The sequence below is a fragment of the Pseudophryne corroboree genome, chromosome 10, assembly GCF_028390025.1.
Source record: "Pseudophryne corroboree isolate aPseCor3 chromosome 10, aPseCor3.hap2, whole genome shotgun sequence".
Taxonomy (NCBI): domain Eukaryota; kingdom Metazoa; phylum Chordata; class Amphibia; order Anura; family Myobatrachidae; genus Pseudophryne; species Pseudophryne corroboree.
This window is the reverse complement of record NC_086453.1, coordinates 71,368,266-71,385,149: the sequence shown is the minus strand read 5'-3', so window position 1 is coordinate 71,385,149 and position 16,884 is coordinate 71,368,266. Positions and strand designations below refer to the sequence as shown.

The window sequence follows — 16,884 nt, the reverse complement described above, 5'->3', positions numbered from 1 at the left end:
GACCTTTAATAGGATTAACTGAGACTGGCCAGTCGGACTTAATCCCCTGCTGTATTGTTCTCTGTATTGTATTGCAGCTGAGAACAATAGATGAAGGGTTTATGTTAATAAACCATGTTGTGCCTAGGCACAGCAAACTAGCCAAGATAACCGTGGACCCATATGTATTTCATGGTTATAGATCTATGTAGTGCCTTTTCAGTGCCAATACAGATGGAGCCACACTAGTCGTGGCTCTGTCTGTGACTAGGTGCGACCACGCCTTTACGCTGTGAGCATCTCTGTCTGGACGGGCGTGCGCGACCAGATGAAAGATGCACCCCATTCACTTGAATGGAGAGAGTCTCCATCCAGGCGTGAGCGCCTATGAGAATGAGAAGCAATGAGAATGCAATGAAAAGTGGCTCTGTGCACTCCCGGTGTGACTAAGCAAACGGATCACCTAGTCACGCCGGGAGTGCACGCCTGCATTCTGGCAGGCAAAGATAAAGGAGGCTCCATCTGTACATACTGATTCTCAATACCTGTTTGCTTTTACCTTTAAGGGAGTTCATTATACCTGGAAACGATTAAGTCAAGGCTATATAGATAGCCCAAGTTTGCATTCGCAATACCTGCAAAATAACCTGAAATCTTTTGTACCAACAGCTGTCTCAGTCCTTTTCCAGTATGTGAATGACCTGTTGATGTGCTTCAAATCATTTTGAAGCATCGGTGTCAGATAACAAGTCACAAGTCAAAAGGTGTCAAGCAGAAACAAGTCACAAGGTGTCGCAGGACAAAATTCAGCTGTGTACTGACAAAGTTAAACATTTGTGTCATTACTTGGCCCCAGGCCAAAAACAGTTAGACCCTCAGAGGGTGGAGCTGATGGTAAAACATCCATTACCTAGAACACAGACAGATGTGCGCGCATTTCTAGGCATGTCACAATTTTGTAGGCAGTGGATACCTGGGTTTAAAGCCACAGCTGCATTATTCTTCAGTCTCGTCTTAAAGCCACAGCCGCAGTATTCCTCAGTTTTGTCTTAAAGACACAACCGCAGTATTCATCTGTCTCGTCTTGAAGCCACAGCAACAGTATTCATCAGTCACGTCCTAGTTCCTGTAAAACTCTGCTCTTTCATTCCCCAGTCTGGATTACAGTTGTGTTACCAGTTATATCCAGTATCAGTCTTGTCTTAAAGCCACAGCTGCAGTATTCTTCAGTCTCTTCTTAAAGCCACAGCTGCAGTATTCATCAGTTTCGTCTTAAAGACACAACTGCAGTATTCATCTGTCTCGTCTTAAAGCCACAGCCAAAGTATTGATCAGTCACGTACTAGTTCCTGTAAAACTCTGCTCTTTCGATACCCAGTCTGGATTACAGTTTTGTTACCAGTTATATCCAGTATCAGTCTCATCTTAAAGCTACAGCTGCAGTATTCTTCAGTCTCGTCTTAAAGACACAGCCACAGTCTTTAGTTCATCTTCAGCCTCATCTAAAAGTTACAGCCATTGTTCTACATACAGTTGCGTTTCCAGTTATACCAGTACCCAGCCTGGTTCACAATGTGGTTCTCAGTCTCATCGGTAACCAGCCCGGTTCTCAGTCTGGCCAGTAACCAGCCCAGTTCCAGTCTCACCGGTAACCAGTCTGGTTCGTCTTCAGCTCTTTCCCCAGATCTGCGCAACTCCAGATAACCTATTTCAAAGTTACACAAACACCTACTTCTGTGACAGTATATCCAGTTCATTCTCACCAATACATTCACCATCCTGATATCAACACCAAGTCCCTGGTGATCCAGTGGTCAGGATACAGCTCCCTCTGCCGAGGCCTGGGTCCGATCCCCGGTCAGGGATTGCTCCTTGCTACTTCATCTCACTGATTCCCACAGACCAGCCAAATATACACATAGTCCTCCAGTTACCCGCACAGACTTCATAAACATGCCAGGTTCACAAAAACCACAGTCATGACATACTGTAAATTGCTGGATTTGAGATAATCTACAACTCTTTCTTTTGAAGAGTGTTTCCATGAATTTCCCTATTACTGAAGTAAGACTCACTGGTATGTAGCTGTTTGCCTCTTCCTTACTCCCTCTTTTGTGCAGTGGGACTATGGGGGTAATTCTGACCTGATTGTAGCAGCAAATGTTAGTAGTTGGGTAAAACCATGGGGGTCATTCTGACCCATTTGCACGCTGCTGTTTGTCGCAGTGGTGCGTACTGGTCATTTCTGCACATACACAGCAGCCGGTCGGTGCTGGGCAGTGATTATACTGTCAAAAAAAGCAGTTGCAGCAGCGACCGCAAGAAGATTGACAAGAGGAAGGTGTTCCAGGGCGTAAATTGACCATTTTCTGGGAGTAGTATGGCGAACGCAGGCATGTCAAAGCATTTGGAGGGTGGATGTCTGACGTCAAATCCGGGACCTTCAACGCTGGATTCATCGTACAGGGTAAGTAACACTCACCCTGGTCTTGTTCTGCACAAAACTTTTTTTGCGTAGCAGGGCTGCACAAGAGATCGCAGTCTTGCTATGCAAAAAAACACTCCCCCATAGGTGACGTCAAGTTGATCGCATGGGCTGCAAAAAGTTGCAGCGTGCGATCAACTCGGAATGACTCCCTATGTGCACTGGAGGTGTGGCAGATGTAACATTTGCAGAGAGAGTTTGATTTGGCTGGTTATATTGTTTCTGTGCAGGGTAAATACTGCTTGATTTATTTTTACACTGCAATTTAGATTTAAGTTTGTACACACTCCACCCAAATCTAACTCTCTCTGTACATGTTATATCTGCCCCCCTGCAGTGCGCATGGTTATGCCCAACTGCTAACAAATTTGCTGCTACGATCAGGTCTGAATTACCCCCTATGTTCACCCTTTTCCAGTACTCTGGAATTACTCCTGTAGCTAATGACTGGTTGAATAATTCTGTTAATGGTGCTGCCAGCACCTCTTTAAGTTCTTTTAGTATCCTTGGATGTATCCTATCTGGCCCCATAGATTTGTCCACTTTCAGCTTTGAGAGTTTTGTTAGGACCTTCTCCTCTGTAAATGTACTTCATTTTCCTGAATATCCCAGCAACTGAACTGTGGCCCCTTCCCCTCTCTTTCAGTAGTGAATACTGAGCAAAAATAATAATTAAGATGATCTCTGCCTGTCTGCGTAGTGCTGCCTGACTGCATAGTGCTGCCCAGTTTAGGATTGTGGCCAATCTCTAGTTGGGGTACGTGGGCTGAACCCCTTTATAAATACATATAGTAAATACTGCTAGTGCATGCATGATAATGTACCAGATTAGTAACGCAATGCTGTCACAGGAGTAAGTGTTAGTGCACTCTGGGATTCTTCCGATGGTCGGGAAGAGGAACTGGTGTCATGACGGAACTGGGGTGGTCGGATGTAAGTCTTCTTCATGCAGAAACTCAATATAACTTAACCATGAGCTTCCCGGAGTGGCTTGGCACTGGAGAGGAAGCTGGAGACTTTGAACCGGACTGGTTACTGGATAGGACTGGACAAGATCGGTTAATGAGTAATCACAAAAACAATGGAAAAAGCCTTGCGCCCCTATAGCAAAAAGTAGCATCAGATTTCAAACAAAAAGAGAGTACACCCGAAACTCTAGGAACAACTTGAAAAACAAAAGGTTTGACACTAAAGCTGTAAGGAGGCTAATGATGTATAAGAAACTTTGGATGCAAAGTGGAAGAAATGATTCACACTGAGATGGAGAAGTGGATTCAATTATCTTAATTAGCTGCAAAACACTGTGTTCTTTTCTTATTGGAATGGAACTTACATTGCGTTCCTTCCACGAATGCACATAAAGGTATCTTTCCCTCAGCTCAAAACTTCTATTCTTGGAACCTAATCAGTTTTTGTGGAATCAGATTTGCTAAAGGGAATTGGAGGGTAAAAAGTTCGGAAGAAACATTGGCCAAATTAGAAATGCGAACTATTTATGAGTTAAAGACACTTACACCGCACGGCCTGAACATGGATTTTGAGACAAAATGGTTCTTGTAAAATATTGTTTGGGTGAGATTCAAATGATCTCCGTTATCGCGCATATTGCGCCCATAGTAATCAGGTTTAGCTGTGTAAAGGGTTGGATGCCTCGCTACTCCGGAAGTAGCAGGATGAAATAATGATACAACATCCCTGAGGGCAGAAACAGAACGGGTGTGGAAATGGGTGAAAAGAATTGAATCCCGCCCTTTGTATGAATTTAGTTTACCACTGTGTACTAACAGAATTTCTTTATATGTATGTCTGTCGATATTTTCATGATCAAATGAGCTGTTTACAGGTGCACCATTCTAATGGACTGCGAACTCGATATGTCATATTTGGAAAAGGATATTAAGATCATACATCCAGAAAATATAATATCCATGCTAATGTTTGTATATGCTATATCATGTATGGATATGTAATCCTCAAGCCAGCTGAAACAAAAATACTGTATATTTTTTTTTACGGCATATATTTTTTTTACCCCTTTTTATAAATCAACCCTTTTTTGTTTGGGACAGTATATGTCCATTATGAAGATCATACTAAGTTTGTAGCAGACTGGTGGATTAAATACACATCTGAAAGAAACCATCTTATGTTGTATGGATATCCTGTTTTTGAATATGGATTCAGTATTTCTTTATACCAATAGTAAAGTGGATCGGGACTAATGTTACTATCGGCCCAGGGGAGACTCACGGGTGGCCGTTTTGAGTACTCAATGAACTTCCCTGAGTCCTGCTATGTTGGCAGGTTTTTTAATTCGATACACGTGTATATTTGGATACATGTGTAATAAATAAAAAAATGGAATTTGTTTAAAAGTGATACATTATGTTTTACTTGTATTTATACTTTGTATTTGATGCTGTAAAGCTGTTTTCAAGCCTGTTGATTGGCTGCCAGTAGTCACGTGGTATCTGCGCAGACTTACTTTAAAAAAAAAAATATAAGAAGAACTTTTCTTAAAAAACTTTTATAATAATATTAATAAATCCCTCTACACCGCCTTTTATAAATGCAGGAGGATGTAGTATACTATTTTTACTAGAAGTAGGAATGGGAATGTATCTACGATTTTAAAGGGTTAATTCCGGAGTATTTCTCATTTTAATCTAATGAAAAACTATTCCATTCTAGCTTGTCACTAAAACTGGCACTAAATCAAACTAGGGTTTGAAAAGAAGCTAAAATGAGAATTGTATTGTGCCGAGATAATATGATCAGGTGTTTTTAATTGAAGGATGACATGTGACGGGAGTGAGGAGGGATAAAATCCCTGCTCTGTTAGTGGGACAGCACTTCTTGACATAGGGGATAGTGATCCCAGAAACGCATTGAAGCTGTCCGTGTGAGGAGGAACGTGTGTATCAGACTAATACCCAGGAGGATTTGGACTTTTTCTTGTCATCTTCACTATGAGTCTGCAGCCAAGACGTATGTGTGAGCCCAAAACGCTCCAAGGGATCTGGCACACACTGACATTCTCTGCTCCTGTTTTGTGATTTTATGTGGAACCCTGTTTGTTATTAAATTCCTTTGAAAAAATCCTTATGAGGATCAACGTTTCTGTGATTAGAAAAACCAAAGATACTGTTACATGCACTCGTGACAAAAATGATATGTGTCATCTATCTATGATATCTCCCTGTTGTATTCCAAGAATAGAAGTTTTGAGCTGAGTGAAAGATACCTTTATGTGCATTCGTGGAAGGAACGCAATGTAAGTTCCATTCCAATAAGAAAAGAACACAATGTTTTGCAGGTAATGAGGATAATTGAATCCACGTCTCCATTTCAGTGTGAATCATTTCTTCCACTTTGTATCCAAAGTTTCTTATAGATCATTAGCCTCCTTACAGCGCTAGTTTCAAACCTTTTGTTTTTCAAGACCGGTTAATGGATAGGACTGAACAGGGCTGGTCACCGGAAAGAACTAGACTGGCCTGATTACCGGTATAACTGGCAGCACACAACAATCCAGGCTGGCACCGGATATAGCTGGTAACACAACTGAGAGCCGGGCTGGGTACCGGTATAACTGGTAGTGCGCTGCAATCCAGGCTGGTACCGGATATAACTGGTACCGCAACTTCAGAACCGGGATGGGTGCCGGTATATCTGATAATGCAACTGGGAACCGGACTGGATACCGGTATTACTGGTGGTGTACTGAAATCAGGGCTGGTACCGGATACAGCTGGTAACGCAACTGTGGACCGGGCTGGGTACCGGTATTACTGGTAGTGTACTGTGAACTGGGCTGGGTACCGGATATGACTGGCAACACAAATTGAGAACCGTGCTGGGTGCTAGTATTACTGGTAGCGTAACGGAGATTTGGACTGGTATTGAATACAACTGATTATACAACAGAATCCTCCAGGGATAAACAGAGAACCAGCATGAGCCTGACTGTAGCTGGGGAGCGATGATATCCAGGCGTCGAGGCTCTGCCCAGCACTTCCTTTAAACCTCCCGTCCCACTCGCATTGGAGCAGGAGGTCACATGACCTGCTGGACCCTGTGATTGGCCTCTATGTTCAGCTAACCGCTGGGACAATGGCTGCGACATAGGCCCGCAGCCGCCAACGGACCCAAACACAGAGGTGCAGGAAGGATGCCTACCTCCACTGCAGCCGCCAAACATCCGCCGCACACCAAGGGAGGGATGCAGCAGTAAGCGCGGCAATCACTGCTTCATGACAAATGCACTGTAGAAAATACACCATAGGGGGTAATTCCAAGTTGATCGCAGCAGGATTTTTGTTAGCAATTGGGCAAAACCATGTGCACTGCAGGGGAGACAGATATAACGTGTGCAGAGAGAGAGAGATTTGGGTGGGGTGTGTTCAATCTGCAATCTAATTTGCAGTGTAAAAATAAAGCAGCCAGTATTTACCCTGCACAAAAACAAAATAACCCACCCAAATCTTACTCTCTCTACACATGTTATATCTGCCTCCCCTGCAGTGCACATGGTTTTGCCCAATTGCTATCAAAAATCCTGCTGCGATCAACTTGGAATTACCCCCATAGTCCTGTACAGTATAAGGTAACATATGTATAATTATAGTGCTATTATTATTATGAGTGCTGCCTGTCTGTGTAGTGCTGCCTGTCTGCATAGTGCTTCCTGACTGCGTAGTGCTGCTGCCTGTCTGTGTAGTGCTGCTGCCTGTCTGACTCTGTATGTTACATTCTTGGTTCTTTTTACAAAGAGGTGTAGTGTAGCAACTCCAAAGCACCAGAATGTGACGCTGAAGTAATGGCCAGGTGTGATGGTAACCCCTAGCAACCTACCTCCATTGTTTCACCCGCGTGGTCAGTTCGCGCCTGCGAGACTATGGTTTCTTGGGCCTCCGGCAGCTGCGTTTGAAGGGCGGATTAAGTCTGCCCAACTCCGATGCCCCTAGGTCTTAATGTGAGACAAGGCGTGAACCGAGATGGGATGATAACAAGGGGACCTCTAACTAAACCAAACTGAGAGCTAGGGGCTACAAAGAGACCTAAAACGAAACATCCATGCGGCACAGCAGCCAGGATAAACAACAACCAAGGTAATGCTGTCCACACGCCGACACAATACTGTTGTGTACCGGCGGTGACAGCGTATGCAGAACCCTCTGCAAAACACCAGTAACTAGAATAACTAAAGAATACAGCGGCCTTGGCCGACGGACACGGCAAAGCCGCTACTCACGAAACCGGTACAAATACTGGCAAACGGACAGGAACCCCCAATGTAGCTGACACAGGCTCTCAGGACCGGAGGATAGGCAGAGTTCCAATGACTGAGCAGTGGACACCAAGGAACAGGATACGGGATCAGGATCATGAACAGCCACTGGACTTCAGGACAGGAACGCTTCAAGGCAAGAAGCTGGATCAGACACTGGATCAGACACTGGATCAGACACTGGATCAGAATGCTTCAAGGCTGGAAGCAGCTAGACAGAAACTGGACAGAAACTATCACCGGCATCTGTGTAATGCACTGATACAGAATATAACAGGCAGCCCTCCAATAGCTGCAGAGAACCTAATTAATTATGTTGTGCAGCTGCCCTGCTGCACAACTGACAGGTGCAATTAACAGTCAGGTGAGGCTAAACACATGGAAACAGGCTGCAATTACACAGACTCACCACCGGCAGCAAACAAGAATCTTCTAAACCAGAGCAAAGGGAAATCCTGGCCTGCAAGAGAACTCTAACATGAAATACATGACAGGAATGAACCACTGCTTGTGATTCATAACCAAAATGCAAAACAGGAATGAGCCACTGCCGTGGCTCATAACACTGTATAGTGCTGCCTGACTGCATAGTGCTGCCTGACTGCATAGTGCTGCCTGTCTGCATAGTGCTGCCTGTCTGTGTAGTGCTGCCTGTCTGTGTAGTGCTGCCTGACTGCATAGTGATGCCTGACTGCATAGTGCTGCCTGACTGCATAGTGCTGCCTGTCTGTGTAGTGCTGCCTGTCTGTGTAGTGCTGCCTGACTGCATAGTGCTGCCTGACTGCATAGTGCTGCCTGACTGCATAGTGCTGCCTGTCTGCGTAGTGCTGCCTGTCTGCGTAGTGCTGCCTGTCTGTGTAGTGCTGCCTGTCTGCATAGTGCTGCTTGTCCGCATAGTGCTCTCTGTCTGTATATCTGCATAATGCTGCCTGTCTGTGTAGTGCTGCCTGTCTGTATAGGTTTGCCTCTCCTCCATCATTAAAATATTTTTACCAGTTCTGAAACATTTATGTGCTACATTGTTCCCTTGTGGAGACATGAGGCACACTGAGATATGAGGCACACTACTATTGATTTGCCATTGACCCCTCACATGTTTTGTACACATTAGCCCATGTAATATTAATGCCACTTTTCTGTAAGCAGATTTACAGATTGATGAGTAGAATAAGTGAAATACTCACCTTCAATTAAACCACAATTGCAGTTGTCTCCTGTGCAGCACTCAGTGTATATATCTAGGTAAAAGCCATATGTATCCAAACCATAGTAATTGCCGCAAGTCATATTACCATTCAAACATCCTTTCTTCACTGTGATTATCAAGTCATCATCTGGGAGAAAAACAAAGAGCAACATCTTGTAGATCTGCTGTAAATCGCTCTGTAACTTGAATCTAATTGTAGGCCTAATTCAGACCTGATCGCTGTTGTGTGAATTTGCAGAGGTTTGCGATCAGACAGTTGCCGCTCAGAGTGAAAATCCGCCCTGTGCATGTCTGCATATGCAGTGCAAAAAACGTTGCAAACGCCGGTCAGCTGCAAATCCATTCGCAACTCACTCACCATCGAATGTTTTTTCCAGTCTGTGCATAGCCCAGGACTTACTCCTACAGTGCGATAGAATCAAGCTGATCGGGCCAGAGATAACATCACACACCCGCCATAAAAACGCTTGGGAACGCCTGTGTTTTTCCTGACACTCCCAGAAACCGGGCAGATACCCCTCCCAGACATTGGCTTCCTGTCAATAAAACCGCATTTGCAGAGCGATCAAAAAAGACGCAGGATTTTTTCACAGTTTGGCCTCGCGCCTGCGCATTACGATCTGTATGCCCGCGCAGTCATTTGATAATGGCCACCGTTCGATTTTGCACATCGATCAGGTCTGAATAAGGCCCTGTATTTCCTTTCCTGTTAAAAAGCAACATTATTTTGTGTAACAATTGTAAAATAAGGGAAACTATGGGAACATTCCTCAGACACGTGTACACCATATAACAACATGTGTAAAACAGTTCTAGTGCAGGTCATACACCAAACACACACTTGGGGAGAGATAATCAGCTCCCATCATCTTTGAAACACATATATAATGGCAAACTGCTCTAATCAAACTGGTAACATTCCTCAGGTGCTGCCGGAGGGGGTTACTTCTAGACAAGAAAAATAAAAGGATTTTTCCCACGCACTCTGTGGGCTATTAGTAACAAGAACTGTATACTATATAATAATAGAAAATGTAAAGCTCTTTGTTACATATATTTTGCAAAAAATATGATAAACCCCCAGGCCACTTCACGGCGGCTCTATTGCTGGAGGTCCCTCCACCAATAGAGCCGCCGTGAAGTGGACTGGAGTCTTATCATATTTTTTGCAAAATATATGTACTGAAGAGCTCTAAATTTTCTATTATTATATAGTATATAGTTCTTGTTACTAATAGCCCACAGAGTGCATGAGAAAAATCCTTTTATCTTTGAAACACAGCCTGTAAAATTACAGAAAGTCATATGTTGGTATATGTATGTATGTATATATATATATATATATATATATATATTCTGCATACATACACACACAACAAAATACCCTTATCTCGTGCCTGATTAGTAAGTTAGCTGCAACTCTTGGAGGAACCTCTGTTAGTAGGGACCAAAAAATAGATAGACACAAACACATTTCCAAAGTGCACATACAAATAGTAGAATGAGATTAAGTTATATTTAAAAAATATTTAAAAAAAATTACACTTAATTATCCATAGAGATGGTAATTTCTCTTTTATATATATATATATATATATATATACGGTTTCCTTATAGATATGCCATTCCTCTTATGTTGCTGATCCAATCCAGTACCAGGTAGAGAGGCAAGAGATTCCCTCACACCAAAAAAGAATCACCCAGAAAAAGGTCAGCTGGCCAGTTATTAAAAGATAACAAATTTATTCGCAATATTAAAAATATAATTCATAAGAAAACATTGAAGGTAGCAGAAGAGCTACAAAAGCAGCGGGTGAGGGACACCATTTTTTTTTACTTTTCTGATGCCCTTTTGCTGCAGACCAGAACCGGATTAGGGTAGGGGGCCTGGGGGTAAGTACCCCAGACCCCTTTCCTTAAAGGGCCCCTCCGCTACAGATTGGAGCTCTCACTGATCTGCGCTGCTGCAATCTGCGGGGGCAGTGAGTGGATTTGCTATAGTCAGCTGTGATGTCGGGTGTAAGGGTGTGGCGTGTATCGGCCAGGGTCCTTGAAATTCTTAGGACCTTCGCGCAACTACCCATTAAGCCCATTGGAAGAAACAGCTCTGTGTGGTTAGGGTTAGACAGTAGGAAGAGGGTTAGGGTTAGGCTGCAGGTAGGCAGGGTTAGGCTGCAGGTAGGGGGGAGTTAGGGTTAGGCTGCAGGTAGGGAGGGTCAGTGTTAGGCTGCAGGTAGTGATGGTTAGGATTAGGCTGCTGGATGGGAATGTTAGGGATATGCAGCTAGAGGGGAGGATAGGGTTAGCCTGTGGGAGGGGAGGGTTAGGCTGTCAGAGGGATAGGGTTAGGCTGTGGGATGGGGGGGCTAGGGTTAGGCTGTGGTGAGGAGGGTTAGGGTTAGGCTGCAGGTAGGGAGGGTTAGGGTTACGCTGCGGGAGGGAAGAGTTAGGCTACAGGTAGCAAGGGTTAGGGTTAGGCTGTGGGAGGGTTAGGGTTAGACTGTGGGCAGGGAGGGTTAGGGGAAGGGGTATGGATAGCATACAGTACCTACTAAAAAAAATTGGGATTCTGACAGTCGGGATACCGCTGCCGGTCCTCTAACTGCTGGCATCAGTGGTGCAAGTAGAAATATTTTCTTAGTGGTACTGAGTGCCGAAAAATGGGCGTGGTCATGTGTTGTGAGGGGGCGTGGCCACACGCTGCTAGTGAGAGTGGCTACATGACACTAGCGGCGTGGCCACATGACAGCACCTTTTTTTTAAAAAATCTGGAGGCAAGGCTAAACATATATACTAATGCCTCCAGTATAATAAAAATATATAGTGATACCTCCAGTATAATAGAAATATATAGCAATGCCCCCAATTTAATAACAATAGATAGTAAAGCCTCCATTATAACAGTAAAATACAGCCACTGTCGCACTCCCAGTAACCCTGACAAAGTGGGAGGTGCCGTCATGCTGCCAAGCACCATGGTCTTGTTGCTTTGTGGCACATTATAATTGTGGTTATGGCAAAGTGTGTGGCAGGTGGTACTGAGTACCCGCTGCCAAATTCTTATGGGTATTCCATAGCCGAGCGTACCCGCATATTTGCACCGTTGGTTGGCATTCTAACTTTTGGGATCCCATACCCAATCCACCATATGTGTAGACAACTAATATAACTTTTTATGTCTAATACAGATTTTGTACACTATCCAAATATGTTTTGATGGCAAATTCATATTCTGTCTCCTGGAATTCACACTCTCAGTAGCACCAGAGACATATAAAGTGAAAAAAATGGCTTAGAGTAAGAAAATCTTTAACACAAATGTATTCTGTGAATGTCAAAAACATGCATTAAAGTTGAAGAATTAGACCTTATCTGGACATCAGGGGGTATACTTACTAAAAGTCAATTTGGGTTGATGTTGATCAATTTTTATTTATTGTTTTTTTTTTTAATTCATTTTAATTTTTGATTGATTTTGTGTTTCAGGGTCTAAATCACACATTTATTAACTGATGATTTTTGAAATCCTGTTAAAAAAATATGCCAAAAAGCATATGTTAGTAAATGTGGTAATCAATGTATTTACTAAAAATCAAATATGTGTAGATTTTTGGTCGATGGTTGGTCGATTTTTGTTTTTCAAAGTCTAAATTCCACATTTACTTATAGATGATTTTTGAATTTTTTTTAAAACAATGTCAAACATCATCTGTTGGTAAATGTGCGATTTAGACCCTTAAAGACAAAATCAATCAAAAATCATCCAAACATTGATCAAAATCGACTTTTAGTAAATATACCCGCAGGAGTAACCCTAGATATGGGAATGTTACATATTTCTTCAGCTAAAGTCGTATGACAATTGGTCATGAGCCACATCTATATTGGATTTACAAAAAAGAAGGGCCCCAACGAGTGCACTAAAGTTATTAAAGTACCTATAGAGGCTAATTTAAACCTGGGTTTAATTGCAACATTATATTTTCAGAGGTTCATTGTGTTGAAATGTAAGCTTTATACCTATAGAAGTACATTCTGCTATATACTGAATACATAACAAATATGAATAGTAAGCAGTTTATGATTTACTCAGAATACATCAAACCATTATAAATATCTGTATGTCCTGTTAATGTGATTCTCGCATGAACGTGTTAGCGGTTACTGAGAATAGGTCAGCTAAAGGGGCCAGTGGAAAATAAACACCACTATTGGTTTCTTTAACTGTGTACTCTTGTACAAAATTCTTATTGCACCATTACATTCCGATGGTACCATTACACATGTGTTTTCCCAAGTAGGCCCATAAATACTTTGCAATACTTGGTTGGAGGCACATTGACAGTATTGTAGGTACCCCATATACCCCTCGGATTAAAGGGGGGGGGGGGTTACATCTATTATCCTGTGTTTGGGAGAAAATCGTTGATTGTCATATACTCTGTCAAAGTCGAAAAATATCGTAATCCACAATGTCTTATACTAACCCCAATGCACATGCCCGCTGCTCGTGCATTCAGTCTGCCATACGTGCACATGTCCGCAAATTGCGTACACTCGCTCCGGCGATTACGCGCGGTATATGCGTATTTACGGTAGAGTTTATGAGCTTGTAGCGGGCGACTCGTTTATAGCATAGTTAACTAATATAGTGCGTTTTGTAGATAATGGTCCCCTTAATAATGTCTGCGAGTATAATTAGTATAAATTGTTCGTGGACTCAGGGATTCCTCTTTGCATGATACGAAGGGTCAGGCAAAGGTTGAACGGTGGTGTCTAGTGTCTATCTAAAGAGTATTTTATTAGAAACATTCCGGTGTTGGTTAGGAAGAGATTAATCGCTCCTGCGTATAGTTATGCCTATAAGAAGTTTATGGACATTTACTGTATTTGCAGTTCATTATCCATGCGGCGGGGATCCTGTGGATACCTCCCACCTGAGCAGTTTGAAATAGTCACAGCCCACCTGTTCAAATCCACCTATGACCTTTTGTTATAATGCAGAGACACATTCCTGTGTCCAATAAACAATGAGATTGTAGGGACCATTGTATTGTACTGTAGGATGTGTATATAAAGACCACCATAGCTAGACCAGCACTCACTTCTCTCTACAAAGGTTTTCATGGTGAAAAGCTGAGGGCTGGTTTCCAGATAGCGCCTGCGAGTCATTCCCACGTGTGTAAGTTTCTCTGTGGCCATTCCGTTACTCTGTGTGTATGCAATTGTTCTCTTTTTGTTATCCTTTAAGTGTTTGCCATTTATTCTCTTTCTGTTTATGTGTATTTGCGATCGTTCACTATTGTTTATATTTCTGTTTAGTTATTCTGTTTTAGGTATTAATGTTAGGTCTGTAGTGTATGAGCTGTAACTGTTTTCCCCTTTTTACGTACGAAATATCATCTATAAAGGTGTTGGAACCTTAGCAAGCAGTGTGTGTTTCACCAGTCATTATAGAGGGTTTCTGAGCGTCTCAATCGCTCAAACAGCTTTCATATAACAAAGGTTAATCATCGTTACATTGTGGTAATATTACAGTACTAAGGTTTACAGTATAAGCATACCCTTACAGTGTTCATTGAAAAAAGTTTAAAGGTTAACAACTGTGTGTACGCTCACTGCGTGTATTCCATACACTCAGCGCAGCGTGTGTACGCAATGTGCATACCACGTACGGTTCTTTATACGCAAACTGCGTATAAAGTACGCAGCACGTGCACGTGGTTTAGCGGCCATTACGGCTACACGGTATTAGTATATAGCTTATGTTAAAAGGTAATTATTTGACTCTATCAATTGGGGCCTCGTCCGTCCTCCTCATATCCACAGCTTGGCAGAACCAGGCAGACTTTATCTATCAGCAAAGGGCGGAAAGGTAGTATCCCTTGTATCCGTGTTTGTGGTTGGGGATACAGTAGTGCTGATTAGATAAGCGTCTTCTCCGCTCGGTTTGCAGGAATGCTGGTGGGATCCGGATCCGAAAGGTAAGAACATACAGCTATTGTTTTAATTCTGGTTTAAATTTCTGTATTGGTGCAAATTGCATACGCAACACACGCACACACCTGTATTCTCATTTTGTGTATTTTTCGCATATCTCACCATCCTGTTTTCCATTTGCATTTGATAACGTACTGAGAAAATTTGCTGCTATTTTAGTTAAAAGTAAACAGTAATACTTAAGGGAGTAATTGTAAAAACACGCACACAGCATAGAAGATACTGTGTGGTGTACGGTAAGTGATTATAGTGAAATATCGCTTACATTTATAGAAGCGTGTTATTTGTGTTACTGTAGATGTATCCAGCCTGTGTACACGTGTCTCTCACCGAGTGCGAGTCAAGCGTACGCGACGCAAAGGCGTACACACGTAGCGTGTTTACGCAACGTGCATACAGATACGGTCACTAGATACAAATCACACGATAGCATTGTTTTAGTGTGGGTGGTATAGTAGCCACGTGATAATAGCACAAGTTCTTTCAGTTCCCAAAACTAGTTTAAAAAAGATCCTTCTCTTGCTGCAGCTCCTCTGGGATTAATCTGTGTTACCTGAATGAAAGAAATTTTCTGTACAGAAAAATCAAAGTAAAAGAAGCGTGTGTATGCAAGTGAATTTTTCTTTTTATTGGGTGAACTTTTAGAGAATTCGAGATCTCGTAGAAGTACACCCGTGAAGTGAACACGTGGTGGCGTGGGAGAAGGCCATCTCACATTAACAGTGATTTAAGGTAAAAGGAGCAATTAGTGTTACAGCAGACCAGAAGGTCGCTAAGGTAGACCCTGACTTAAGAAAGGTCAGAGGTAGTGGGCGCAACCCACAGAGAGGTTGACGCAAAACCCATATAGGCCCGTGTTGAGAATACGCTCCGGCTGAAGGTTTTGCAGCCTAAACAACCGATTCCGCTGGTCGTAAGGCGAATAAGTAATAGTTACTTAACCGCAGTGCGACTGTACCGCACGTAATTGTGTGCATTAGTTGGTTACCTTGATACCCATTCAGTTTTGTGGGATCATAAACGCTATTTGTACATTCTAACGTGATTTGTGTAGGTTTTTTTTATTTTAAGGGAGGTTCGCTGATCACACAGGAATTCTCCAGCAACTGATATTTACTGGGGAGGGTAGCATACTCCCACACGCCCCAGTAAATAGAGGTTCAGGTTGCAGGGGCCCTGGGTTGAGTACGCCAGCGCTAAGGCAGTGTGTGGGCATATTGGTCGACGTGGGCGAGAAGTGAGTGAAGGTACTCGTTGAACTTTCACCGTCGCCTTACCTCTGGGAACTTGGTTGTTTTTGTAGGAAATTCGCTAAAAAGCAAATACCTGCAAAATAATGGGGGCCAGTTGCTCAAGTAAGGGGCGATCAACCAAGGTTCAGGTTGATTCAGTACCACGACCAGCTGGGTCGGCCAGGTACATAATGTGTGAGAAATATGGTTCACACGCCGAGGTTTTATGCAATGAATGGGAACGAATGACTGTGAACGATGGGGAAAAGTTCCCCAGGGTGGGCAGTTTTAATCCTGAGGTGTTGCACAATTTAAGAAGAAGGATATGTCTAATAAAGTCTGGGAAGCAAAGAATTAGACATTCTGATTATTTACAGTTATGGCAACAGGAAGGTGAGATTCAAAGAGGATTAGCTCAAGCAGCTGGTTCCAATCCTATCAGGAAACTGATAGCTACCGCACCACCACCACCATACATAACAGGAGAGAAAATGGCTGCAGAGAATGGCACACTGGTATATGATAAAAATGTACTTAATAAATGTGTTAGTGATAAGAGTAAAGTGGATAAGTGTATTGATACTACTGTTAACCCGTGCAAGTTGTATCCCATCTTAAACTTCCCCCAGGATTGCGAGCAGGAAGATGAGCCTACCACAAGATCGGCACTCTCTCTAGCAGCCACCATAGC

The 16,884-nt window shown here is 42.8% G+C and overlaps 1 protein-coding gene across 1 annotated transcript in view; it reads right to left on the bottom strand.

Annotated features, from left to right (window-relative positions):
• The window catches only part of LOC134967024 (phospholipase A2 inhibitor and Ly6/PLAUR domain-containing protein-like), a 50,649-nt gene that overhangs the window by 23,943 nt on the left and 9,822 nt on the right, over positions 1-16,884 (bottom strand). The window contains exon 3 of the mRNA XM_063944016.1: positions 8,939-9,088. Coding sequence (XP_063800086.1) covers positions 8,939-9,088 — 150 coding nt within the window. The remainder of the gene's footprint in view (positions 1-8,938; positions 9,089-16,884) is intronic.